Source organism: Sprattus sprattus, assembly GCF_963457725.1.
Source record: "Sprattus sprattus genome assembly, chromosome: 1".
NCBI lineage: Eukaryota > Metazoa > Chordata > Actinopteri > Clupeiformes > Clupeidae > Sprattus > Sprattus sprattus.
The window spans coordinates 69069730-69096104 of NC_137920.1; the positions used below are offsets into that span (position 1 = coordinate 69069730).

General features: G+C 41.0%; 3 protein-coding genes across 4 annotated transcripts in view; 1 reads left to right on the forward strand and 2 right to left on the reverse strand.

Annotated features, from left to right (window-relative positions):
- tcf7 (transcription factor 7) overlaps positions 1-4729 on the forward strand; it is a gene marked incomplete at both ends in the record, with an annotated part of 39919 nt that extends 35190 nt beyond the window's left edge. Inside the window, 3 exons of the mRNA XM_080851190.1 lie at positions 2756-2810; positions 3273-3345; positions 4465-4729. Coding sequence (XP_080707316.1) covers positions 2756-2810; positions 3273-3345; positions 4465-4729 — 393 coding nt within the window. The remainder of the gene's footprint in view (positions 1-2755; positions 2811-3272; positions 3346-4464) is intronic.
- A 1743-nt stretch (positions 4730-6472) lies between these two features.
- Positions 6473-13885, reverse strand: skp1 (S-phase kinase-associated protein 1). Of its 2 annotated transcripts, none has more exons than XM_080851239.1 (6): positions 13755-13885; positions 13076-13172; positions 12844-12917; positions 12312-12455; positions 7213-7353; positions 6473-7110 (listed from the first exon to the last, which is right to left on the reverse strand). In XM_080851239.1, exons 2-6 carry the CDS (start codon positions 13170-13172, stop codon positions 7075-7077), a joined length of 492 nt encoding a protein of 163 aa, XP_080707365.1. In that variant the 5' UTR covers positions 13755-13885; the 3' UTR covers positions 6473-7074. The 2 variants fall into 2 exon arrangements, with proteins under 2 accessions (XP_080707365.1, XP_080707366.1); XM_080851240.1 differs by having other exon boundaries at positions 13821-13838.
- A 1309-nt stretch (positions 13886-15194) lies between these two features.
- Positions 15195-24632, reverse strand: ppp2cab (protein phosphatase 2 catalytic subunit alpha b). Its single transcript, XM_080851209.1, has 7 exons — positions 24371-24632; positions 18419-18628; positions 17890-18063; positions 17685-17774; positions 17040-17201; positions 16798-16916; positions 15195-15898 (listed from the first exon to the last, which is right to left on the reverse strand). Exons 1-7 carry the CDS (start codon positions 24470-24472, stop codon positions 15826-15828), a joined length of 930 nt encoding a protein of 309 aa, XP_080707335.1. The 5' UTR covers positions 24473-24632; the 3' UTR covers positions 15195-15825.
- Positions 24633-26375: the final 1743 nt, after the last annotated feature.

Sequence of the window (26375 nt, forward strand, 5' to 3'; positions counted from 1 at the left end):
ACCCACCTGTTGCCTGTGTGGCTGAAAGAAGGATGTGTCTGTCTGTCTGTCTGTCTATCTGTCTGTCTGTCTGTTTGAACTAGCCTCAGATGACAAATGTCTTTTTTTTTTTTTTCATTTCCATGGGATGTGGGTCACTGCTAGAACTGAAGCTGAGAGATCTGTTAGAGCTTAAAACTGGGGGAGCGAGTGTTAAAGCAATTCCTCGTCCTGATATGAAGTCTGCTCTGCTCTCGTTGCATGGCATGTCAAACACACCTCTTGTGCCTTGGCATATGTTTGTCTGAGGGGACAGTTCCCCAAGCAGCTCCCCCACACCTCCCCCCCTCCTCCTCCCCTGCCTCATCCCCAACTAAAACTGATTTCAGAGGACACTTTTGTTTTAAACTAGTAATGTCATGTAGTGCAGAGAGTGCCTGAGCAGATGGCACTCCCCTGCGTTAAAAAGGCTCTTGTTGTCGCTGTGTGTGCTGTGCTGAAGTGTGAAGTGTGTGTTGAACTCTTTCAGGATGCAGGCCTTAGAGGGGCCAGGGAGGAAAAGAGAAAATCTGATGGGGTAGGGCAAACATTTTACCCCACTCTAGCTCTACTAACTGCAGGGGGGTGGGGGCAGGGGCTTCTGCTTGCAGTTCTGTTACGGGTGGGGGGTAGAGCCATCCCGATACGACTATGTATCGCTGGATGGCCATAGCACTTTCCACGATACCACATCCATACGTGTTTATTTATGTATATATTCGCCCAAGGGTTTCTCTTGACTGTTAATATTTATGCAGAACTTACTCAGGGCCTGTAGATTGCAGTAGCAATGAAATTACAGAATGAGGTATTTTTTCTAATCCAAAGGCTATCCTATTAAAGGTGCTTTTCATTTGTCCTCTTTAAAAGCTTAATACTGTTTTAGGTCAATTTGAAGCAGTTAATTACCATCAGCAGTACCAATAGTGATAGTGTTGTGTTATTGTGATGCTTCTGTGTGATGTCTTACGCATCATGAGATGCATCGTATCATGGAATAGGTGGACATAGCCAGCCCTAGTAGGGGGGGGAGTCTTAGGAGAGCTTCCTGAGTTTATCAGCTAGCCCTAGTTATCACCACAGTCTGACGACAGTTCATTTTCTATGATTGTAATCCAGCAGTCTTGACGTCAGACATTTTTTCTATTTTCACCCACGGGGAACCGTTCTAAAAAACATTCAGTGGGTACATATCTCTCGACACCTACTACCCTTTTCCTGGTACACGTCTTTGGGGTTTTGTAACATTTGAAGGATGCCTGCTTTTCAACGTCTTTATTTATAGTTTGTTTGGTTTGGCTTCTTGACATTATTTACAATATGGTATGCTACTGATGCTGGTGAGGTGACGCATGGAGCTTTTTTGTCATGGCAACAAGCACATTTTATTCCAAACAATGAAATGTGATGTGACACTGCACGTTTTAGCGCTCAATAAGGAGAATGAACATTAAACACTAATAATATAATTTCCTTGTGACTATACAGTTGCCTTGGAATGAAGTTACTAATGCTGTCTGTTGCCATTCTGATTTTGTGTTATGTGCTTGAAATGAAGTGGTGTTGTAACACAAGACATGAGACATGAGACACAGACACAGACACAGACACAGACACAGACACAGACACAGACAGAGACAGAGACAGAGACAGAGACACAGACACAGACAGAGACACAGACACAGACAGAGACACAGACACAGACACAGACAGAGACACAGACAGAGACAGAGACAGAGACAGAGACAGAGACAGAGACAGAGACAGAGACAGAGACAGAGACAGAGACACAGACACAGACACAGACACAGACACAGACACAGACACAGACACAGACACAGACACAGACACAGACACAGACACAGACACAGACACAGACACAGACACAGACACAGACACAGACACAGACACAGACACAGACACAGACACAGACACAGACACAGACACAGACACAGACACAGTTTATGTCGGGCGCATTCAAGACATTACCTGGCAGCGAACAGGAAGTTAAGCGTCCACCCACGATGTTCACAGCCTGGATCGCACTACCTTTAACATTTACCACACACACACATACACACACACACACACACACACACACACACACACACACACACACACACACACCAGGCTAGGGTTGGAGAATCAGGGGGTGGCAGACACATGCAAGTCTGGTCTTGCACAGTGCAACTTTGCCCTTGGTGCTTTGATGCCACCCACCGCCCCCCACCCCCCTCCTACCTCACAGACTTCACTTTAGTGGCTGCGCTCCTAGAAAAGAAAGGAGGGTTCTTTAGAAAAAAAACCTGGAAGGTTTTACTTAGAAGAGCCTGATGAAGGGGTCCTTGGTAGAACCCTCTTTGGAACACTTCCTACTGAATTCTAAAGAAAGAGTTGTTCAGAATCCCTCAGATCCTGAAGGTTCTGCCTAAAAGAAAGGATCGTATATTAATACAAGTCTTAAATTATCTTGTAAAGGTTCTTACCGAACCTTTCAGGGTTCCTCATTCCAAAAAAATGGATGGCCATGATGTGCCTATAGTCTCTGTATAACTTGTCAGATGGCTATTAGGGATATTAAAGATTCAGTCACCAAATCATCAGCTGAAGAGAAAAAAAACCTTATTTAGTTGAGATTACAGTGAGATGATCATTATCATTACCAATTAGCACTGGCCTATTATCTGGTACCAAATGAACTTGCTGAGTCATCTTTGACTGTTTGTATTTCCCTCAGGGCAAGAAGAAACGGAGGAAACGGGAGAAGACGCAGCAACAAGACCCCACCACAGGTATGAGCAGCGCTCCTCCTCTATCTCTATGGAGCCATACATGCCCAGTGTAATATGATGGATGGGCACACAGTAACGCATGGCGAGCTTTTAACTTTTTTAACTCTGTGGAGATGCTCTCTCTCTCACTCTCTCTCTCTCTCTCTCTCTGCCTCTGTCTCTCCACCCGCCCCTTTGACAGCCTCTGGTATCGGGCCTCCCCTGCACCTCCTGCTCTTTCCCAATTCTGACTGGTTGTTTGTGTTCTCCTCCACAAGGGCCACTAACCGTCTGTCTCTTGTTGCTTCCTCTTTCACCCTCTGTGCTGCCATTTTGACACTCTCCCCTTCCTGTCCCTCACCCTCCCTCTCTCTCTCTTTCTTTCCCTGTCTCTTTCTTTGCCTGTCTCTTTCTCTCTCTCTCTCTCTCTCTCTCTCTCCCTCATTCTTGTTCTCATTTTGCTGCATGCTGCCTTGTGCTCAGAACCCGGCTCTCCTAAGAAATGCAGAGCTCGCTTCGGCCTCAACCAACAAACGGAATGGTGTGGTCCCTGCAGGTGTGTACCTCTCGCTCTCTGCCCTGCCCTGCCCCCGCCCTCCCCACACCAACCTCCCCTTGCCCTGCTGTGGCTCTGGGTACTGCTGTGCATGCTCTGGTCTGACTAACTCAACATCGCCATCTGCTGGCCAACACAAAACAATGCTGTTTTGTGTTTTTGGTGTGTGAAATACTAGGATCATAAACAATCCCTGCTGTGTTTACATGAAGCCCAAACAAAATAACTTGAAATATCATAAAATGTCAAACAGTATTGAACATTAAAACTCTGATGACAGACACAAAAATATCGCTGCCCCATGCTTGCTTGCCAATCAGCGTGACATAGCAGTAGCCTTCCTACGCACAGCACCTCATCCCATGGAGTCACGCAAATCTCCCAGGTGCAGAGCAGATGCTCAGAGGCATGGCCAGGCAAGGCAACACCAGCGAGCCTCGTGTGGCTGCTTCAGAGCCACGCCTGGACCTTGTAGTGCGCGGCGCAGCGTGCACACACACAACCCTAGGCTTTGATGGCACCTCTCACTGTTGCATCTGCATTTCACTTTCTCCATTCATGCGGTCAGGCGGAGCCACAAGTGACACTGAACCCTTTGACATTTCGAACGCGCTCTTCGCTCGCTCAGTCTCGCTCTCCATCTCTTCCAAGGCAATGCCTGTGTTTGCCCCACCTCTGTGGTGGATGAGTGACTCACACATAGTGCTCTGGTGAATGTAGGCCTCTTTGATGTGACGCTGATTGTGTGTGTGTGTGTGTGTGTGTGTGTGTGTGTGTGTGTGTGTGTCGCTCTGCTTTGATTACTGCATAGAAGGTGAGAGGTTGTTGGCAGCAGCTGATGTTTTTGTTTCCACTGACTTGAGAAAGCACAGCAAGTCCCCTCGGTCACTGGGTGTCCTCTGGCCTCTGTCATACGGGCACAAGTTTTGAGTTCACACATGATGATAAATGTGTGTGTGGGTGTATGTGTCTATATACATACACCCACACACACACACACATAGCTTTTCAAATGTGTCATGATATTTGTTCAACTGTGGTTTTCTGAATTTAAGTTTCTTATTGGTGACGTTCTACATCCACGCTTTATTCACAGATAACTCTCTTGACTGTTCCTAGGAGGAAAAAGAAGTGCATTCGCTACCTTCAGGGAGGACGGTGCGCCAGCACCCATTCTTCCGATGGGAGTGCTATAGACTCGCCCTCCTCTCCCGTGTACCCCTTCCAGCAGCCACACTCCCCCATCCCCCTCCCTCCACACACCCCCAGTCCTGCCTCTCCGCCCAGCAAACCCCACCACCACCAACAACACCACCACCACTCCAAACTCCCCGGACTGTCAATTCAAAATGTCAGCAGGCAACACAAATGTCCGCCCCCATAGTGCTGTGCCCACCCCCCCTGTCCACACTAAGCACCCCTGCTTCGACAATGCCCAAGCCACAGCTGCCCCACACACCCACTCCGAGGGGAAAGATCAAACTGCAGTCGATGCAAACCACTCGTACCTGGAAACGGTGAGGTGAAAAACCAGCATGGCCACATCACAGATGCGCCCTCAAGAGGACCCAGTTATTCTCTGTGGTTTTTAAAGTGACCTCCAGTTAAGGCCAGTTTTCAAATGACTTGCCAAAGCTTTGGCTTATCTACCACTATAAGGTGCTGTGATATTTTTTATAAGGAGTTTTATCATACTTCTATTTTCTTTAACACTCCCAAATCATGTTTCTCAAAAAAATGTTGCTAAAAAGTCCAGACCAGCTATATCTCTTCCAAAACTGGAGCGCTAAAGAGGTATAAACTCCCGGGCTTAGGAGATTTAAGCTTAACTTTAAGCTATGTTGGGAATTATCAGTGAAAAATTATTTCAACTTCAAAATGTAAGGTTTTCTTTTCTAACAGTCAAACTGTTAGCGCTTAACCATTCTCAACTGTTCAGTCTTTCGATGGAAGTCAGACTTCCAATTCACACAATGGTTATGATCACTGAAGTCTTTCAAAATGTCCGTATACACTCCAGTACTCAATTAACCACATCTGTACAGGTTTCCAGTTTTTACATCAAAGGGTTTGAATATTTCCTTTTGTTACATTATCTATGGCACTTCCTTACCAAGTAACTCATTTTGGATTGGCCAACCAAAGATTCTAAAATTGGTGTCCGTAGTCTAACTTGGTGTTGATGAACTCTTTTTTTTTCTACAGTCGATTTCAATATTTAGTTTTACCAACCCTCTTCAGATTGCTTACCATAGAACTGACCAGATTCACTGAAAAAGGACTCTTGCGACGTACCTTCCATTCCAATTCCATGTTCATTATTTGACTATTTGTCAGAAAATGTTCCTTCCTGGCCAGTCAAACTCTGACTTATCAGGTGTAAATCTAAGTTTTATAAAAGTTAAATCTCTTGATATATAAGTAAAAAAAAAAAAAAAAGCTTTTATATGTTTCTATGTAAAAAGGACATCTTCAAATTGTTTTAAGTTCTTTTTTTTTCCTACAAGCAATACATTTAATGTTGTTTTTGTTTTGTTTATAAGTAGTGATTCAATGTTTGTTCTCAGCCTATTTCTGAAACCGCCATTTTCAGAATGTTGTTTACCAACTGCCACTGTGTGCATGTACTTGCCTTAGTTTACCAAAAATACAGCTGACAGACATAGCTTTATTCCTAAGGTCATGCTTGCACACTCACCCCATGGTTACAGAAGGGTGCCAGAAGGAACCAAGAGATACAGTTGCAGATTGACTGTAGTGTCTCTCCACTGGACCATGCTCTGATGCTAAACAACTGTAGACCGTCATGTTTTTTTTTTTTTTTTAAGGTCTTGCTTAAGTGTTCATGATTTTGTTGGATGTATTAAACTATTTTGAAAATGCCTCTTCTCTTTTAAGTGTACAAAGCCCAAAAACAGAATACAGGAATGACCAAAAAAAAAAAAACATTGATTTAGCTTCTTTTAGTTTATCATAGAATGTGTTTTCATACATTTGTGATTTTATATAGAAAGACACAATCATGAAAACATGATCAGGGTTCCAGGCCAGTTCTTGCAATATTGTGGCCTGTGCAAGTAGAGATACAACTCAGTAGAGTAACGATACAACATCAGTCTGACAACTCTTAACTTTCTGAACTTCATTTTATATACCTTTCTTCAATTACATTGGTTGGATGCTTGGCCAATTGGCAGACCCAACCTTATACAATAACAACAGCAACAGGCAGAATAAAAATCCAAACTGAAACACCAACATTTCTATACAAGTGCTTCCAGTTCACAGGGTCTCACTTATATTCCAGCTTCATTATCAAACCCATAGACCCCCACCCAAAAACATGATCTGTGTCCCAAATACTTCCTAAAAATCAGTAAACAGAAGGCTGTGGTATAAAAACATTGCATCAAGCTGTCCTATTGTTTCATGGGGAACAAAACAGGAGGTGGCCTGAAAGCGCGGCGGCTGTTGCTTATATGAGCAAGATCAACTCACGCCAACAAATAATAATATTAAAGTCTACTATTTGTTTCTGTTTTTCTCAAATGCTTCTGAACCACATGGCTAACGTCAGTGAGCATGCTGTGACTATACTTGGGGAGGGAGGGGCAGGGCGGGGAGGGCGTCCAATCTAAAAGTCTAATATGACAGCTGTCCATAAATATGATCAGTGCAGTGCAACCGGTTATCTAGCAGAATCGTTCCACAGGCTTAGTTCACAGGGCCTCATTTCTCCTCACACCACTGGTTCTCCTTGCGCACCTGAAAGCAAGAGAGGGGGGAGGGGGGGGTTAAAGGACATCACATCCACGCTCAGCCTCCGTGATTTATTTTTTTCACTCGGTAACACAATCGTGCTGGTACCTGTGCCTCCTCTTCCTCTGTGAAATCGTTTTTGATATTGAACGTCTTCCGGATTTCCTCTGGGGTCTTGCCTTTGATCATATTCGCAACCGTCTTGCAGGTGACATCTAACAGTCCTTTGATGTCCAAGTAGTTTGCAGCCTGAACAAACAAAGCAGAGGTGATAAATAACATATTCGCTCACTAGGATCCTGAGTGCATGGGGTTACTAATAACGTGCTAGCCTGCTAGATAAACTATTCTGACTGGACACTGAAATGGACTGCATAATGTTTGGGATTCATATCCTTACATCATTGGCAATAAAAAACAACCCACTTGATGTACAAACAACCGATATCTTCTTTATATGTACACATCTTCAAAAGGGTTTACAGATAATGTACTGTATATGTGCAGTGCTGCACGTGCAGGACATTCAATGGCTTATTTAGTATTTATTTCATATTTATCTGATGGAACCTAATAGCATGGACTCATAAGGGGAGTGGCTTGTTTTTTGGCACTCACTTATTTAAACTGGAAAGACATGTTATCTTTAGGTAATGTACTTCCCCAGAAGTTCTTCATTCCCCTAGAATACATTTTTCATAATCCAATGACTTAATTTTAATTTTTTTTAAACACACACACGTCCAAATACCCATGAGGACAAGACAGAACGGGCCCGGCCCGGCCCAGCCCAGCCCAGCCCATCTCAGTCCGGCCTAGCCCCACTCCCCAGCTTCATTTCACAATGGTAAGCCACATTCACTCAAATCTATAAGTGCCATTTATTGGGTGCCTTCTGGTATTTCACGCAATTTACGGCAGCAATTGGACTGGCTGCAACATATACCAACAGTAATCTTATTGGCTGTTACCATTTCCAGTGGAGCTGGACTGTTCACTTATTGATGTACAGAACTGGTATGAGCTCATGTATCCAGCAATCATCAGACTCCACGCTCAGAGGTTCAAGCATCAGGGGTTTGACAGTGAGGATTCACAATCCCATGCCTTTCATTGGTCAACAATGCATAACAACTATATGACCGACATGATTTCATCAATACCTGGGAGCTCACCAAAAGGGATTTCTATGCGTGCCCCAAGGAACTAGTCTTTTATAGTCCAAATCAAACCATCGTTTTCGTAACTGTAATCTGCACTGTGGAGTAATGTGTGGTCATACAGAACAGCAACAAATGTGAGCACATTACAAATGCGTTGTGAATCTGAAGAGCATAGAGCGTGTTCATCCTCGACAGATTTGGTTTGTACAACCATTGCCATTACAGAAACTTTTGTGCCCGAGGACTGTTGTACATGTCAACCACCATGTTCTGTTTTGGTTGAGTGAAGGCTGAACCGTGCTCTTGAAAAACAGGTCCAGCTTTTGCCAGCAGTGACAACTACACCACCTCCCTTTCCAAACCATGCATTTACAGAATTATCAGTGACTCAACTGTTAAGTATTTGCTGTCTTTAGTAAATAGCGCAGCACAATAAAAGAGGTCTCTCAACAACTTACAATCCAAGCTGAAATTCAAACAAAACCTCACAATATACATTTCTATGAAGGAGATATTTGGATGGAGAGACAAATGAATATAGATCAAGAGCGGCACATACTAAGGGGGATTTGTATCAAGGAGATCGACCAACACCCCCAAACCAAAGAAATTCTAAATGACATACATTGTGCAGTTAAAAAGGTACAGTGTGTAAGATCTAGGGTAATCTATTAGCAGAAATGAAATATAGTAATCATAATTATGTCTTCATTAGTATATCACCTGTAATTAGTAATTGTTGTGTTTGCGTTAGCTTAGAATGAGCCCTTCATATCTACATACAGTGCCACTTGAAAGTATGTGAACCCCTTGAGCAGTTAAGAGTTTTCTGTTGTTTTACCATGATTTTTAATTATTTTCATCACCAACTTTCCATAGATGAAATGTCAGGTTTATGTTTATCATTTGCATTTACTTGTTTGGAGGGAATTGTTTGAGTAGCCAAAAAACTACATGAAACATGGAATTAGTCCATTTCAAAAGTAAGTGAACCCCCAGCTGAATTGGTAAAGTCAAGCAGGTAACAGATTCGGTGAAACTTATTTGGGTGCTTAATTAGTCAATTAAGCAAACCGGTCAACTGAGACATCCTTAGGGAAAGGTTTGGGCCACAGATTAAAAGAGAGAGGAAACCAACCAAACTACTGTAGTGCCAAGGTGTACCCACACAGATCCACCATGCAGAGAGGAAACGAGATATCCGAGAACATCAGGAAGAAGGTACTGACAGCCCATCAGTCTTGGGAAGGCTATAAGACCATCTCCAAAAGATTCCAGCTCCATCCATCCATCCAAGACAAATCATTTAGAAATGGAGGCCATTCAAAATGAACGCATCTCTGCCTTGAGGTGGACGCCGATCAAGACCATCACCAAGAAGCACCAGAAGAAGAATAAATCAGATAAAAGTCAACCCACACATCACCTCTAAAGAGTTTCGGACCTCTCTGGCAGCATCTGGGGTAAATGTATATGGGTCTAGAATCAGAAGAAAAATGTTGGTTTTGATCGTGACCAAATAATTCTATCTCGGACTCATCTGTCCAAAGAAGGGACTTCCGGAAGGCCTTTGGTTTATCCAAGTGCTCTCTGGCAAAGTTGAAACGGGCAGTTTTGTTCTTTCTTGAGAGCAGAGGCTTCCTTCTAGCAACCTGATCATGAATGTCATGTCTATTCAATTTCCGTCTGATTGTAGACCCATGTACATTTACCCCAGATGCTGCCAGAGAGGTCCGAAACTCTTTAGAGGTGATGGGTGGGTTGACTTTTACCCGATTTATTCTTCTTCTGGTGCTTCTTGGTGATGGTCTTGATGGGCGTCCACTACTAGGCAGAGGTGCGGTCATGTTGAATGCCCTCCATTTCTAAATTATTTGTCTTGGATGGATGGATTGAGCTGGAATCTTTTGGAGATGGTCTTATAGCTTTCCCAAGACTGATGGGCTGTCAGTACCTTCTTCCTGATGTTCTCTGATATCTCGTTTCCTCTCTGCATGGTGGTTATGTGTGGGTACACCTTGGCACTACAGTAGTTTGGTTGGTTTCCTCTCTCTTTTAATCTGTGTTGCCCAACCCTTTTCCTAAGGAGGTCTCAGTTGATTGGTTTGCTGAATTGACTAATTAAGCACCCAAATATGTTTCACCGAATCTGTTACCTGCTTGACCCTACCAATTCAGCTGGGGGTTCACTTACTTTTGAAATGGACTAATTCCATGTTTCATGTAGTTTTTTGGCTACTCAAACAATTCCCTCTAAACAAGTACATGCAAATGATAAACATAAACCTGATATTCCATCTATGGAAAATTGGTGATGAAAATAATGAAAAATCATGGAAAAACAACAGAAAACTCTTAACTGCTCAAAGGGTTCACATACTTTCAAGTGGCACTGTATGTCCATAGGTCCTTTTCCACGGAATCCGCCAAAATGTTGCATCGCCTCGTTTCTACAGTTTCTACAGTAGCCACGTTCCAATGACTATGACACAGGGTGTCTGCAGGTTTTAACAAGTGCAATTTTAGACTTTTTTAGACCTTTTTTAGACCATCATGGGTTCAATTTAAGACCTTCACGGCGTATCAAAAAAAAGAAATAACAAAGTCAGACTGCGGTCAATTGACATTTATTGTCAATGAAACAAACATACAGCCGCGGAAAAAATTAAGAGACCAGTTCAAAATTATCAGTTTCTCTGGTTTTACTATTTATTGGTATGTGTTAAAGTAAAACGTACATTTTAGTTTTATTCTATAACCTACTGGCAACATTCCTACCAAATTTCAAATAAAATATTGTCATTTAGATCATTTATTTGCAGAAAAATGACAATTGGTCAAAATAGCATGGAAACTGATAATTTTGAAGTGGTCTCTTAATTTTTTCCGCGGCTGTATATACTTATTTTACATGCTTCTAAGCTGTGCACTTTTGGTGGCAATTTCATCCTCCAGAACCTTAAGCTGGGAGAGTTTGTCTTTAGCAGCCCTCCTCAGAGTATTGGATTTTGAGAGGAGCTCTGCCATTTTGCTGCCAGCCTTGCCCATAGTGTCAGATGAGCCCAATTGTTCGCGAATGCTGGACGCAGCACTAGAACTAGTACTACCGGTAGAGCTATTATTTATGCTAGCTGCAGAACAAAACTGGGCTATACCATGCGAATGTCGCGCCGCATTTGCCGAGTCCTGGTGCTTACTTGACTTTGTGTGCGATTCCAGTGCCTTAATGCCCAGGGTGACGAGTTTTAGAGTTGTTTTGCAGAGAATGCAGTAAGCCTCACTGTCGTCGGGAACGCGTTTCAACCAGTCCGGAAATTCCGGTCGCGAGAGCCAGTTATCATTGAATTTGCATTTCCCCATCTTCTTCTGCCATTTAGTTGTCTTCTACTTCATAACTTCCCGCCTTGCTCGCACACAGGGAATCAAAATACTTGCTACTGCAAGTGACGAGAGTACATTTCCGTTTCACATCCGTAGTTTTCTTATTACGTTCCACTAACAGCAACATGTCATGTAGAACTACACGGACCATAACTGCGCCCATTACAGGAAAAGAAAAAACAGAACGGCGTGGAAAAGGACGTAAAAAAAAATATTTTTTGGGTCGATATTTTGCATTGAAACGTAGGTCTTAAATTACTCCAACTCAATTTTAGACATATAGTGCAAAAAAAAAAAAATCGCTATATTTTAGACTTTTTAAGGCCTAAAATGGAAAATGTGTAATTTTAGACTTTTTAAGACTTTTTAAGACCCCGCGGACACCCTGATGACAGCTAATGTAGGCTATCCTACACAGTAGGAAAGGGAGGAGTGAAGGGGTATTAATTTCCTTGCATTCTGCTACTTCACAACTAGATGCCACTAAGTCCAACACAATTGTACCTTTAAAACTGAACTGATTTCATTAAAGTAAAGGGGAATGATGGTGATAAAGAAAATGAAGTTAACAGGTTTTCGATATAGGCCTAATGCTTTTGATTGTCATTAGGATATCCAGTGGCACATATTTCCAATAACACAGCAGCATCAGGGGGAACCTACCAGAATAAGTTCAAAGAGAGTGCCCTGGTCCACCTTGAGGAATTCTTGGTCCCACACAGGGATGTCATCTGTTCTCTTCTCTTTGTTTTCGTCGTCCTCAGGGGGAGGGGGGTCATCTTTGTGATGGGTGCACCACTGGATTACCTACACATCCCCACAGGCCACCACACAGGTCAAGATGATGAAGTTATGCACTGACCATGCTCTAATAGCAACAACTTGTCAAGTCTATTTGTATTTTGTGTATTGGAGAAAGAACACAGGAAGGGCAGCCTCAAGGCATATCTAAAGGCCATTAAACATCTAGCTGTCTGACACTCCAAAAATAATAAGCTGTAACCTCCAACCAAACCTAAGTCTGGGAAGAGAGGAAGTTTACCAGGTCTATAAATAATGAAACATGATGTCTCACTCCTTGATGGTAAATTGTGTTATTTTTTTGTTGTTTTGTTATCTGAAACAGCAATGTAACAGAAAACGAGGGCATTCACCATGTCATTTCATTCAGCAAAAGTAAATAGTTTAGAGCTACCTTTTTGAGTATGGCTGCATTCACATTAGGTAGAGGCACTGGATCATCATCCCCTTCGTCGTCCATCCCCAAATCTGTCAAATGAATTCACTCAAACATTAAATGACTTGTTTGCCCAGACAGACAAAAGATCCATTCATGTCCTTTTTATGTCTGTACAGTTGAACGATTTGATATCAAGCGAAACAAACGCGAGAAAGAAACCTCAAATCCAAAAATCAAATCGTCTCACCTTCCAACATGGTCTTGATGGTTACTGACTGTTTAGCGATTTCTACATCGACTTCAAACAGCTCGCCATCCGAACTCTGTAATTTTATAGTTGGCATCTAAAGAATAAAAAGTGCATTAGCCACCACGATTACAAAATTAGACAAAATGACAAATTGAAGTCAATATTCGGAGTAACTGAACGCAGCACTGTCTAGCTAACGGTAGCTAACACCAGTTAACTGGTAAAATTCACAAGTTACATAAACGACACGAAGCTAGCAAATAAACCGGAGCCTAATTGTAAATTGACCTTACTAATTGCTAGTCTTGACTATCCTGACAGAACATCTCCTTATCAAACAACAGGACCGTTTGGTAGCTATCCACTGGCCAAGTGGACTGTGGTCATCACAAATCACAACATTTTGACAACCGAGTAATTAAGCTCACTTGGAACGCTGCACAGAACTATTCAGTTTGAAAGCACCTAAAATAACTTGCTGGTAAGAGTAAACAGCTTCGCTAGCCAACGCTGACCGTTGGCTACACCATGCGGGCCGTGCATAGTAAGCTAACGTAACACTAGCTTACAGACAATGTAAGGGATCTCTGTGCGGTTAACTGATCAACACAAGGCATTCAAATATTTAGCAGTTGTTTTTTTGTCATAAGCACTCAGCAACCATGACTGTCATCACCTTATTTGACCCTCACACCGAATAATTCCCGATAACAACACAGACAAGTAAGTAGGTCCTAATTACTTTCGCAACAAAGCTCACACACTTCCCAACTATTCAGAGCATGCGCCGTGCATTCCAACATCAACGTTAGGACCTAAAGCTAGTAGTCCACAATCCTGCCTAATTTGTTCTTTATGCTAATGTTAGTATGGCAAGTGCTCGGCATCATCAGGAAAATACCAACTATTTGATTTGAGAGCTGAGAAATGTCCAATGGAAGCAACTCCAAAATCACTATACACAGTTGAATACGTTTACTGGAACAACCAGCTGATTGTAACAAGTCAAATGAATGTAATTCTACTGATTCACAATATATTAAATGCTGATAGGGAGACCCGGGAGGGGATTACAACGGCATACCCGTATAGAAACTCTGTGGAAATACAATGAATGTCTTTCAATGCTCTCTGAAAGCAGTATAATTTTATGCAGGCTCGTTCTAGGACGCACCTTAGTTGACTGTTGCGGTTTCGTGCCTGATTCGTGAATGTAGGTTACATAAAAACTGCTGTATGAGCCGGATTAAAGGTTTTCAGACCCAATCTGTGTTCAATAATTATTTCACAGGCATACGTTGTATGCAACATTATTTGTAGGGTTGGCTTGATGTCTGAAGATTGTGCACAGGCTAGGTTGAACATTTTCAGCAGCTATTGCACTCATTTGTCTCTTGGCTCTCTTGTACTACACTTTTACAGTTTTCTGTTTATATTTCACTGACATATTACACCAGGAACACCCAATGAAAAAGGGCATCTTGTGTATGTATTCATACTGTGACATCCATACTGTCACTCACCTCCTTTTTCTCCGACTCTCTACTTCAGCCAGCAGAGGGCAGGTCACATGAACTGTGGTTAAACCACCATACACTTCCTTGAGGATGTCGATCATCAATGTTACGTTGTGCGGGGACTATAATGCAGCACACGACAAAAGGCTGTACCTGTAAAAACACGTTGAACCGACGTTCCTCCATTTATAATTCTGCCAAGTACAGTTAAAATGAATACTTTATGGCCCAGTTTAACTCTTTTTGTAGCATTTAAAATCGTAACTTAAATGCTGACAACACTACAAACAGTCTTCTTTTTAACTTCTATTTAAGTGGCAGTCGGCAAACCACGACAAGCCTGTTCAGACGTGTTCATTGCTTTGATGTGTTCCTGGGAAACACTTTCGTGGTGCTGTCAGAATGTGCAGGGTGTTTCTGTGTAGTGTAGTGTTTTGTTATTGCGGCACATTTGCTGTGAAATTGATTAATTTATTGGCGTTTTGAACATGTGCATGTTTTCTTGGTGCACTACGTTGAGCTCACAGGGCTTCAGTCTGGTTTATGTCAGTTATAATAAAGGTTCTTCAATATGTGTAGCTGACAAATGAAGGACCATATTATTGTTTTGTTTTTCTTCCACCTTTATTATTCAGTTGGCGTCCTCAACACAGACTCCAGCAAAAGTACTAACTGAAACCATTTCCACAATAGCCTGATGACTGTCAGCTCAACATAACTGAGTTAATGACTCATTCGTTTTTAGTTGAGTCCTGTTGTGTTTCTGGGATATAAAAATGACTAACCAGAGGGAAAAAAACAACAGATCACTGAGTGAAAGTATGACATCTTACTTAGGTTACATTTTTTCCAGATAAAAAAAAAAAAGAAAGAAGAATGTGAACTCTTCAAATATATGTATAAAAAAAAACATTGCAGGGTTTGTAAAACAGACCAGGGTGGTTTAAACAGCTAGAAAATGCTACTAAAGACTGGTAATGGTGAAAAAAAAAAAAAAAACAAGAGCTAAGTGGAATCTGATGGTAGTCATGATCTGAACAGTCTACTTAATATCATTTTGAATATGGCACACACCTTTTGGTCCATGTACGCACTTTTTTTCTGGATGCTTGAATGGTTTTATCTGAATGCAAAGCATTTCCCATGGCTGCCTTGTCCTTCCTATCGGTTTTCAAGCTGAATGTAGTTTATTAAAATCATGGCAATACTGTACTATACAGAGTTAGGAGATTACAGGAAGTAGTCTGGAGTGCGGCGAGTCACATGAGGCTCCCCTCTGCGAGGCGCAGGATCGAACTGCAGGCTGGAAACAAACAAAAGACAACTTGATCAGGAGGCTATGCGGTCTGATCCATGTATGACCTACATTCTTGCAAAATCAAACTAAATAGATACATTTCTATTTTGTATCCAAAATCCTGAACTCAATACCTGAAGTGAACATAAGTAAACAAATGATTTCTCCCCTTAATGCTGAACCACTTTGCAATATACAGAACAAGTTAATGTCCACCGTGATGCATCCTACCAGGTGCGTCTCCCATCCAAATACATGCCATGCATCATCATGTGATAAGCCCCAGAGTCAACATCTTGTTAACCTTAAGAGGGAAACTTTGGGATTTTTCAACCCGGACCCTTTTTTTTATTTTTTTTATGTTTTGTGTATGACCTTTCCTAATATCAAACCATCAAAAGCAGTCCACTATGGAGTTTGAACGCTATAACTGGCAACCATAAAGCGGCTTTACAATGCAACCCCATGTTTACACCGTCATTTTCTACAGTTTCTTTACAGTAATTGAGCTAAACCGATTTCAAAGTCCATCTCTGTAGGGATTATTTCCATGTAGTCAGACACTTATAAGCCCATTATGAGCCTGTCAGTGGCGAAAACAAGCGGTTTACTTTGACACAAATGCTTGCCTCATTTAGATTGTTATTTGTTCTATTTTTGGAGCCAAAGTTTCCCTTTAGGGTTAACAAGATGTTGACTCAGGGGCTTGTGTCACACAATGAAGCTATTTCAGTCAAGACTGTTGCCCCTAGATTCAGAGAAATCACCAGAGTGAAAACATTCCCTTTTCTCCCCATCCCATCTACATGAAACCCTAGTAACCCCCTTCCACACTCGACAACTTGCATTTACACAGAATCCCTAAGTAAATCAGGTCAATACTTCCAAGTTGAACAGTTACTTACAAGGAATACTTCAGGGTGTCATCAAGCTCCATAATAGCTGCCTGGTTACCACATCGATAACAGTAGTTGGGTGCACTGAAGATCGTTACCACATTACGATCATGACACCAGTTGTACCCCTATTTAATAGAGAATGGAAAGATGTTCATGGTAAAGTTTTTTTGGGTATTTTTGACATTCTGTAGATGTTCTATTAGGCAGAATAATTTATTAAACATCTCAGCATTTCAAAGGGAACTCACCTCCATGACAAGTTGGTGAGCTCTGGACACCAGAGTAAGGCCATTGGCATGGTTGAATGTTTCGGATATGTCCTGCCCGAAGGTGTAGCCTGCACCTCGGGGAGAGATACCCCAACCCCCACGGTCATCAGGATCTGACCACAGCAAGTCACACATGGGCCCCTATGGAGACAGAAAGAGATGGTTTCTAAGCAAGATGTATTTCTATTACTTGCAGTCAGATCCTCAGGGCTGTCAATGTCTGAGGTTGTCATTTATTTATAAACTACTGATTACCAATACTGATTGGTAGCTGCACAGAAAAGGCCCCATGATCTGGGAAATCAAGAACAACCCTGTGATTCACTGCACCAAAAGAATCTCATGATCCACAATTCCAACAGCGATCAAGCTGGACATGTTGAACTGGTAGAACTGGTAACTTGTTAAACCTTAAAAGGTTAAAACTTGACAAACTCCAAGGTAGAGACATACAAGCAAGTAGACGTGAATGCTACTATTCCTTTCGCCAAAAATACATCATTAGAGTATCATAAGTGCTTGAATGCATTAAAGACACAAAGTACGTCTGTTAAAAGGAACAATACTTTGAAAAGTATTCAACTCTTCCCCAATCATGCAGGGGAACAAATGTTACTCTCATACCTCATGAGGAACTTCCTGTAAACGGTCCAAAGCTCGAATGTGATCCAATGTGTCTATGGATGGCGACAGTCCACCATGAAGACAGAAAATCTGTTAAAAACAAACAAAAAAAAGAGGTCAAGGTGAGAAAACTTGCTCCATAACCATTTCAGCAAGGGCCTTTGTGGAAATACACAGGTCAGCATTTGAGCATGAAAACTCTTACCTGACCATCTACCAAGGCAGTGAGAGGAAGGTAATCGAAGAGGTCTGTGAAGTATTTCCAAACATTTGCATTGCCATATTTCCTTAGGCACTCGTCGTAGAAGCCATACACTTGTGTGATCTGTCTGCTTTCATGGTTTCCACGAAGAATTGTTATACGTTCCCGGTACCTAACCTAAAATGACAGTAAAAAAACAATGAAAGGCTTGTCTTCGCACACACGTTTCAGTTGTACCTGAGGGATAGCCATGGGCACAACTTGCAAAACAACGTTACGATTTAAACCTGGGCTGTACTATTCTATGAAAGGTATATGACTGGAGAGTTAATTTAGATACTGTACCATGCAAGAAAGTAGTTTGTTTTACCATGAAACTAAAGCAGCTATTTTATTATATAGGTATAAAGGAACTCTTATTATGGGTACATTTAATAAAAAGAGAGCAAAGAAAATGTATTTGGATATGATCAGCTTACATAAAAAAATATATCTCGTTCTTCAAGTTCAATGGGCAAATGTGACAACTTACCTTAAGACCTACAAGGAGGGTGACAGTTTCCACAGAATAATAGCCTCTGTCCACATAGTCTCCCATGAACAGGTAGTTTGTGTCTGGTGACTTCCCTCCAATTCTGAAGAGCTCCATGAGGTCATGAAACTGGCCATGGACGTCGCCACATACTGTGACTGGGCATCGTACCTCTTGGACATTAGATTCCTTGGTCAAGATCTCTTTTGCCTGGAAAAAATAATAAACAAACTGACTTACAACTGACCAACCGAAAAGGATTTAGTGAATATCCAAGGAAATCACTGGTGTTTTCAAAGTAATATATCTGGCAATATCAGTGGTGATGAGTTAAGGGCCTATGATTTCCGCAATTTGGAAAAGTATGGGAGAGAAATCCATTTCTACCCGCATGAGTGACAAAGGCACATCAAAGATGTTGTCGCAGACAGCTAGCCAAAGTAAATGAAACAACGACTCTGTAAATCTCATAAACCTCTTGCGTTCCGCAAACAGGAAATACAGTCACTTGTTGTATACACAGGAAAATAAAACTGGACATTGGGGCAATATGTTTGCAATATTTGTATTCTATAAAATTGAATTGAAAATGACGGTAAATGAAACAATTTGTAGTCTTTGGGGTTATACTACCATTGTTTCCCTACACTCCATACCCAGGGATTAAAATTAACTTTTTTCACCACCGCCCCGGAACCGTCCCGAAAATAATTTTCAACCGTCCCGAAACGTCCCGGAACCGTCCCGAATTTTATGAAAAAAAAAAAAAACTAAATTCGGTGCAAATTAATTCAAACAATGAATTCCATTAAGATTATACAAGAATAAAAACTGCTGCTGGCAATAGATTTAAAATCCAAAACTGTTTATTAAAACTCTCTCAATTGGTTTGGGTCATTTCTTAAAACTGAGATGACATTCCTATTCCTGCATCCCATTTAATACAAGAATATGTCTTTTTCCACTCAGGAAGGAACTTCCTTTTTAATTTAATTTAATTTTAATATTTTTTTTTCATAAATATGTATTAAATTATTCCCCATAGTCCATTCTCTTGATTTCATAGCTTTCAGCGTTGTTTATTTATGTTAGAGCTTTCATCCAATCATATTTCAGCTATCATGTGTTGCCAGGCTCCAAGAATCTTCCCTGAGAATAGAAATCTTCCCTGAGGCCTTCAGAATTGAACGTGACACGTAAACGTCCTTTGATTGGATACTGAGGCAGACCGGTGCAGTGCTTCAGTGCTCAGTTTAGTTGGCTAATTAGAAAACGACGTACATCGGTTGCAATGCTTATTATGCTATTTGTTTCAATTGGTAAGACTAAATATAATTACATTAACCAACTCAAATAAACTAGTTTACACCAACTTGATAATTCCAGTTTTTGATACAATTACAACGCCATTTTCAAGACGGGACTTTCAAGAAAAACTGGATATCGTGAGGATAGGAAGTTTAATGAAACTGCTTTGCAGGTGAGACAATGCGATGTTTAGTGGACAAACTTGTTAAAGCTCACATAGGCTACTTTCGATGGACTGAATAAAACTTTGTAGACTAATCCCTGAAAATCGCCTTTTATTTTTAAGTTGTGACAGTAATATCCAAGCGATCATATAACTGAGAGTTTACTACTCTTAATGTATTGTTAATACGGGTGTATTGATTTTAAATGCTCCGGAAATATTAATTAAGTCTGTTGTACTCGACTATGTTAAGGTGATGCAATGCTCACTTTTATACTGCCTTTCTGTATAAATATATGGTTCGAGAGCCATGGCGTCATAATGATGGTATTAAGAGGGGGATTCACTCAGTTTAACATCGTGTAGGACATCACTGAAGGCCTAGTCGTGAAATGCCAGACCGTCACTGTTGTCACTAATAGAACACAAACGTGAGGCGCGAGTCCATTTCAAGTCAAGTCAGATTTATTGTCAGTGTCTAATGTCTTCATTCAAGGACATTGAAATTGCGTTTCTTTTCCGTTTAAATGAGTTGCAAGTGCAATAAAAAGCGGGCTGAAATTCTTGTCGTCCCGACATCGTCCCAAATTAAATTGTTGATCGTCCCAATGACAATTGAATACGGCCCCGGGACGACGGGACGACGTTAATTTTAATCCCTGCATACCCTATTACAACATAGGTCTATCACCTAGACAACAACAAATAAAATGGATTTCATATGGCCCTAATGAATCTCTCCACACCTAATTGTAGTACGACTCATTTATAAAGATCTTCAGTCATAACGAACAAGAAATCTGTGACACTTTGACACATGGGGCCGTTTTGTTGCTGCTAGCCACAAATGTCATCAGTCAAGTTAAAGATTCAGGGTCTATAAGGAGCTTGGGACATCATAAATCCCCTGCTGGGAGCAGATGACGAGGGAAAACCATGCTAATGGGTCACCAGGAGTGGGAGGGGGATGGTTTGGGGGAGGTCAGGACAGGGCAGGGCAGAGCAGAGCAGGGGATTGAAGGGGGAAGCATCTCAGACAATATGGCTGGAGAGATAGGCTGCGGATGACCTAAATTCACCCATCCAGATACCCAAAGCCATGTGCCTTACACAATCTACACAACTAAACTAGTGAAATAGACACAACACCGCCTATAGACCACCACTTCAACCACTAAAAGAAATTTGACCCAAAACAAATATGCCTTTCCTACGGCTGTATAGACGAATCTAGAACAAATCCTACAAATTTAAACTGAATTCGGCAAAAAGTAAATTACAGTTCATATACGAGAACGAGATGGTTAAATACATTTCAGCATCTGGTTCATTAAACATTTTGTTGATATTGCCATATTTACTCAAATGGCTACTAGTGAGAATGACATCGCAAAGTACCAATTCAAAACTACTCAATGCAAGACTCCATGATACAGTTATGAAAACAATTTAGATACCATTAAAATGCTATTTCGTATATACGATGATATTTAACACCAGTGCCAAATGCTATGTAAACCAAATGAACGGTACCTGAAGTAATGGCAGTGAGTGAGTGAGAAAAACTGCATAATCCTACACCACCATCAGGAGGCCAGGAGAATTAGAATTTGCAAACACATAATCGTGAAAAACTAGAGGGACTGATTAATGGACTCTTAGGTACAACACCCATGTGGTAGAGATAGAAAGTGACCATGACCAGGTGCATAGCTGCCAATTAGTATGAATAATTATCTCCCTTCATCTTTCATTTGACACTGGTTTAATGCATACCAGATAACCCTCTGCACTTGAAGCCAAGCAAGGTGAACTGTATATATCAACTCAGACAGGCAGGATGTGTTGTGAGCCTTGCCATGCTGCTTCGTAAAACTAAGTATAAACTAGCCTACAGCCTGCAGCTTGTGCAGCAACAAACATATCTAGACATCGCACTGGGTAAATACGTTTTGTAAATACAGGGGTTTAATCTTGTCAAAGACCTTGGCTTCAAACACAACAAGAGTAAAAAGTGATGCACAGGATACAAAAAAAAAAGGTATGCAGTACCCGGTCATTAAAAACAGGACGTTACCCACATTTTATAAGTATCAGCACTTTAAGAATTACAGTGTTTTTATAATAGACATTTCTATGAGCTGCGTCAATGTGCAACAGCGGGCCAGTATCTGTGAAGCGTCCTGCTTCCAAACCCAGCAGGCATACATGCCAACCATTGTTTTATTTTGTTCATGCCAAAGTTACTGGATTTGCCGTTCGGGTGCATACGCAACTTGGTGACAGAAGATGCATGGCTGAGGATTCAAGTGCCCTTGCCGACCATCCAAGACTTGTGAACAAAGCAGACACAAGCTAAATATGGGATTATTTCGTTTACATGGTCAACAGTCAGGGCAAGCCATTGGACACCACAACACCCGTCTGTAGAAGAGGTCATCAGGCAAGCTAATAAAATGAGGGAAATGAGCGTATTCACATTTTGCCGATTGGTGTAATCACCATGAATTCCATGGTTAAATACCTTGTGATCTGGAGAACCAGCAAGCTCAGGAGGTTATAAGCATAGAATCAGAAACAATCAAGGAGCTAAAGGACACAATACAAAGAATGTTCTGTCATATATTATGCTATTTGTTTTCCTATGTATGTTCCTAGTATCATACTATGAGAAAAATTAAACATTAGGAACACGAATAGCATAATAGATGACATAACATATCATTTCAGTATTGATATATTTGCGGCAGGTATTATCAAGTCATCATTCTGGTATTGGGGCAACACTTAGACGTAGAAATAGTTATAAAATGAACAGTGAACAAATAAACATGATTTTTACGCATGTTTAAGGTTAAATCAAAGTAACGGTAGAAGATTTCCCTATACAAGCCTATTGAGAGCAAGAGGATGTTTTCCACACCAAAGGTGAGCGGTACCTAAATGTCTGTCTCAACTGAATTGACAAAGGTTACATCAACGTTACCTTGTCTACTGGATATAATATTGAGCTGCTCAATATTCTATAGTCCAGTCGGCCTAATTTCCTCTTGCCTTCCTCTCTACGTCCCATAGCATAGGCTAATTGGTGAACACAAGCGTTAGAGGATAATTGTGCTGTCAAAGTGCTAGGTCATGATTTGCGCGCGTGTTGTGTTTTTCTGTAGCCTACTGATATTAAGGGAGACTAACTGGTTATATAAAAGGCCTCGGCCTAGCAAAACGTTCACGGTTACTGTCCTATGGTGAAGAGAAGATTTACAGTAGAAATGTGGACGACCCACCTCCGGCCACAGCCTTGTGAGTGCTTAACCCGCGTCTTACAAAGTCCCGTAAATCATATACATTGCTAGTACTGACTGGTACACCAGTAGAACATGCCTAATCGATATCTGCTAGAAAGCTAGCATCAGTCAATTAATTTCCTTCTATCGCTAAGCTTTGGGTTAACGTTATGTTGTATTTGCAATAAGTTCCACATCTCACATTACTTAATAACTGAGACATGATCATCACTGTAGAAATAAAACTGGGGGGAAAAAAATCGAATTCATTTGCAGTGACAGCTAAGTTGGCTTAATACAATTGAACTCTATATTTCACGATAGTTTGTTTGCAATATATGTCATAATGCTATGCACCAGTTGTCTTTAAATGACTTGCACCATGTTGGAACAGAGTTTAACTTTGCATTTCATTTGACCTGTTGGTGAATGTAACGCGGGGGAATGTGGACGACTCGGAAAATTATCCATATACACGAGATTTACCATAGGAATCGGCGCCATTTTAAGAATGTCTAGCTTAGCTCGTTTGCTCGGTAACATAACCTAGCTAACTGCTACTTCAGGAAGACAGTATCCTACAAACAGAATTAATGGCGTTGAGGAAAGATATATCTTTCAAAATGACAATACAACATAGAGATACGGAACTGTAGCACACACCACAGTCAGAAGCTGCTATTTCACTGTGATGTTCGAAGAAATGTCATGTATTCACGTTAGCCAGAATAGCGCAACCAGTTAGCTACAAAATAACCCCAGCCAGCAGGCTAGCCGTATAATTCCAAATGTAAGCAAACGGGGCAACTGTGATGGCTAGCTAACGTTACCATTTTGGCGAACTAGAACCGAAAATAGTTTGGTTCTTTTAAGCACTACATGTTAAATAAAATTAAGTAACTCAACAGATGCCACAGTTCTTATTCAGCGCGTGCATAGACTTAACGCTTCATACGATTCACAATTTTCAAGAATCCATTAAAATGAGAACTTCAGTAGCGAGCTCCGTGCACCGCCATCTTTAAACTAACGATGGGTAGTAAGCTTGTATGTTAGCAATGGAGTGCCGCTGATGGCAGAAGGCTTGCTAGTTAATGCTTGCTGTGCTGTTACGGATAAAACCCGTTTTATAGTTGAACTTAGAATGAAAATATAAAAAATGTAAAGCTTTGTACGAAATGATTGAATAAAACATACCTTCTCACACAGCGATTTGACTTGACTTTCTGAGAGCTGTTTGCATTCATTCAGTTGCTCTATCCATTGATCGATTTCCTTCGTAAACGCCTTTTCGTCCATTTCTGTGGTTTAAGCCGGTTCAGCTAGCTATATTTTTCGTTTTACAAAAAACTCCCACTGATTTCTGTACCCACCCCGTTTTCTGAAATTGCCTGTACCGAATAAAACAGGTTATCTAGAGTATGTGGAGCTACAGTCCCTCGAAATGATTGATAACTAAATCAAGGCGAGGAACTGTGAGGAACTGCGAAGACGTCAGACTTCTTCGTCCCACCCTTAGCAATCTATCGAATACTGCGTTTTCATTGGTCTCCCAACTGTGATGTTCTTTTTCATTGGCCTTCACGTAAACATTGTATAATATGCGCAAGAAAAAAAGGATACTGCAGTTGCCTACTACCGAGCGATACCAGAGCGTCCCTGTACCAGACTATGAGCCTCACAGCCGCGCCCTCAGACCATAGTCACTATTGCTATGGTCATGCAATCACAGGTTTCTGTAACAACGTAATTCCTTAAAAATATATGTGAAGTAAAACAACAAAACTGCATTTCAGTCTCTCTCTCTATGTATATCTCTCTCTCATACACACACGAAAATACTCCAACTGATATTTTAAGGGTGTTTAATTTCATGAAGAATTCCTCAGATTAAATGAAGCATTGAAATGTTTCCTTTTCTGTCTGCCAGGTCCAGTTAGACCTTGAAAATCACCTGTGGATAAAAAAAACATATTAGATTATTGGCCAAAACTGAAATTACTTGTTCTACATTTCTATACATTAGAAATGTATATAATTTAAAGAGAAACACATTTCTATTTCTCTGTTCATATTCCTTTAAAATACAAATGGAACACAAAGCTACATATATTCACAAACATGGGTAAGCATTAACCCTAACAAACCTTAACATGTGGTGGGTTATATCATATCGTCTTAACAACACAGTGGCTTAGGCTACCATGGATTCAGTAGGTCTGCGTAAAGCTGTTGCCAACATTTCGATCCAGTTTAGGTACCCATAAAAGTAATTTAGCCTTACCTAGTTCCAGGTAACTTAGGTAATTCTCAGTTCTGACTGGTAAGTGCTGGTAATGGTAACCTCATCTCATAAATCCATCAGAAACTCAGCATAATGGTGATAATTCAGAGATATTTCAAAAAGCAAGGTAGAATAACAATGGTTCTTAATGGTTCTAGATATGGGTCTAGACACCATTACATGGTGCAAATATCCTTTGCACAAACTCTGAACCCATTCCATACTACTCTTGACTGTGTGAGGTAGCAGATTGCATTTGAGGTAGCAGATTGCATTAAAGGCAGCGCCCACATCATGTCTCTTCCTAGAGTCTTCTCTTGATACATAATCAAGACCAACAGAAAGCCGAGCGGCCTTTGCATCTCTGGTTACATCCCTAACCCGTATATCCGTCCTCAGGCCACTAGGTGGCACATCAACAACCAGCAACTGCGCCATTAGTCCAGGTAAAATAACGTTTTACGACAGACTAATTGTAAAAAAAAAAATTTTCAGCATAGCTCATTTCTATGAGGTGCCCAGAACAACATACTAAAAGTCCTAAGAAAAAAACATTGTATTACAAGGTTCTTTTGAAATTAATTTGAATATGCACATGAGCTCCACACTTATTGTTATCTTCATCCTATCATCCTTCTGCCAATGGGAGATGGCAATGTTGCTTTTAGACTGGCCTATAACCTGAAAACTGCCTGGCTTGGTAGTACCTGCCAGGGGTATGGTGTTTCATATGCAATCAGGACATTTCAATAAGTGTGACGCTCATGTGCATACTCAAATTAATTTAAAAAGAAACTTAGTAATAATTATGTATACTTTTACTATGTAAAGTTTTATCGTGGTAGGAGTAAAGGAAAAAATTAAGCCTATTGGGTGTATTTTAGGCATATTCAGAATCAGATCAGAATCAGAATCAGA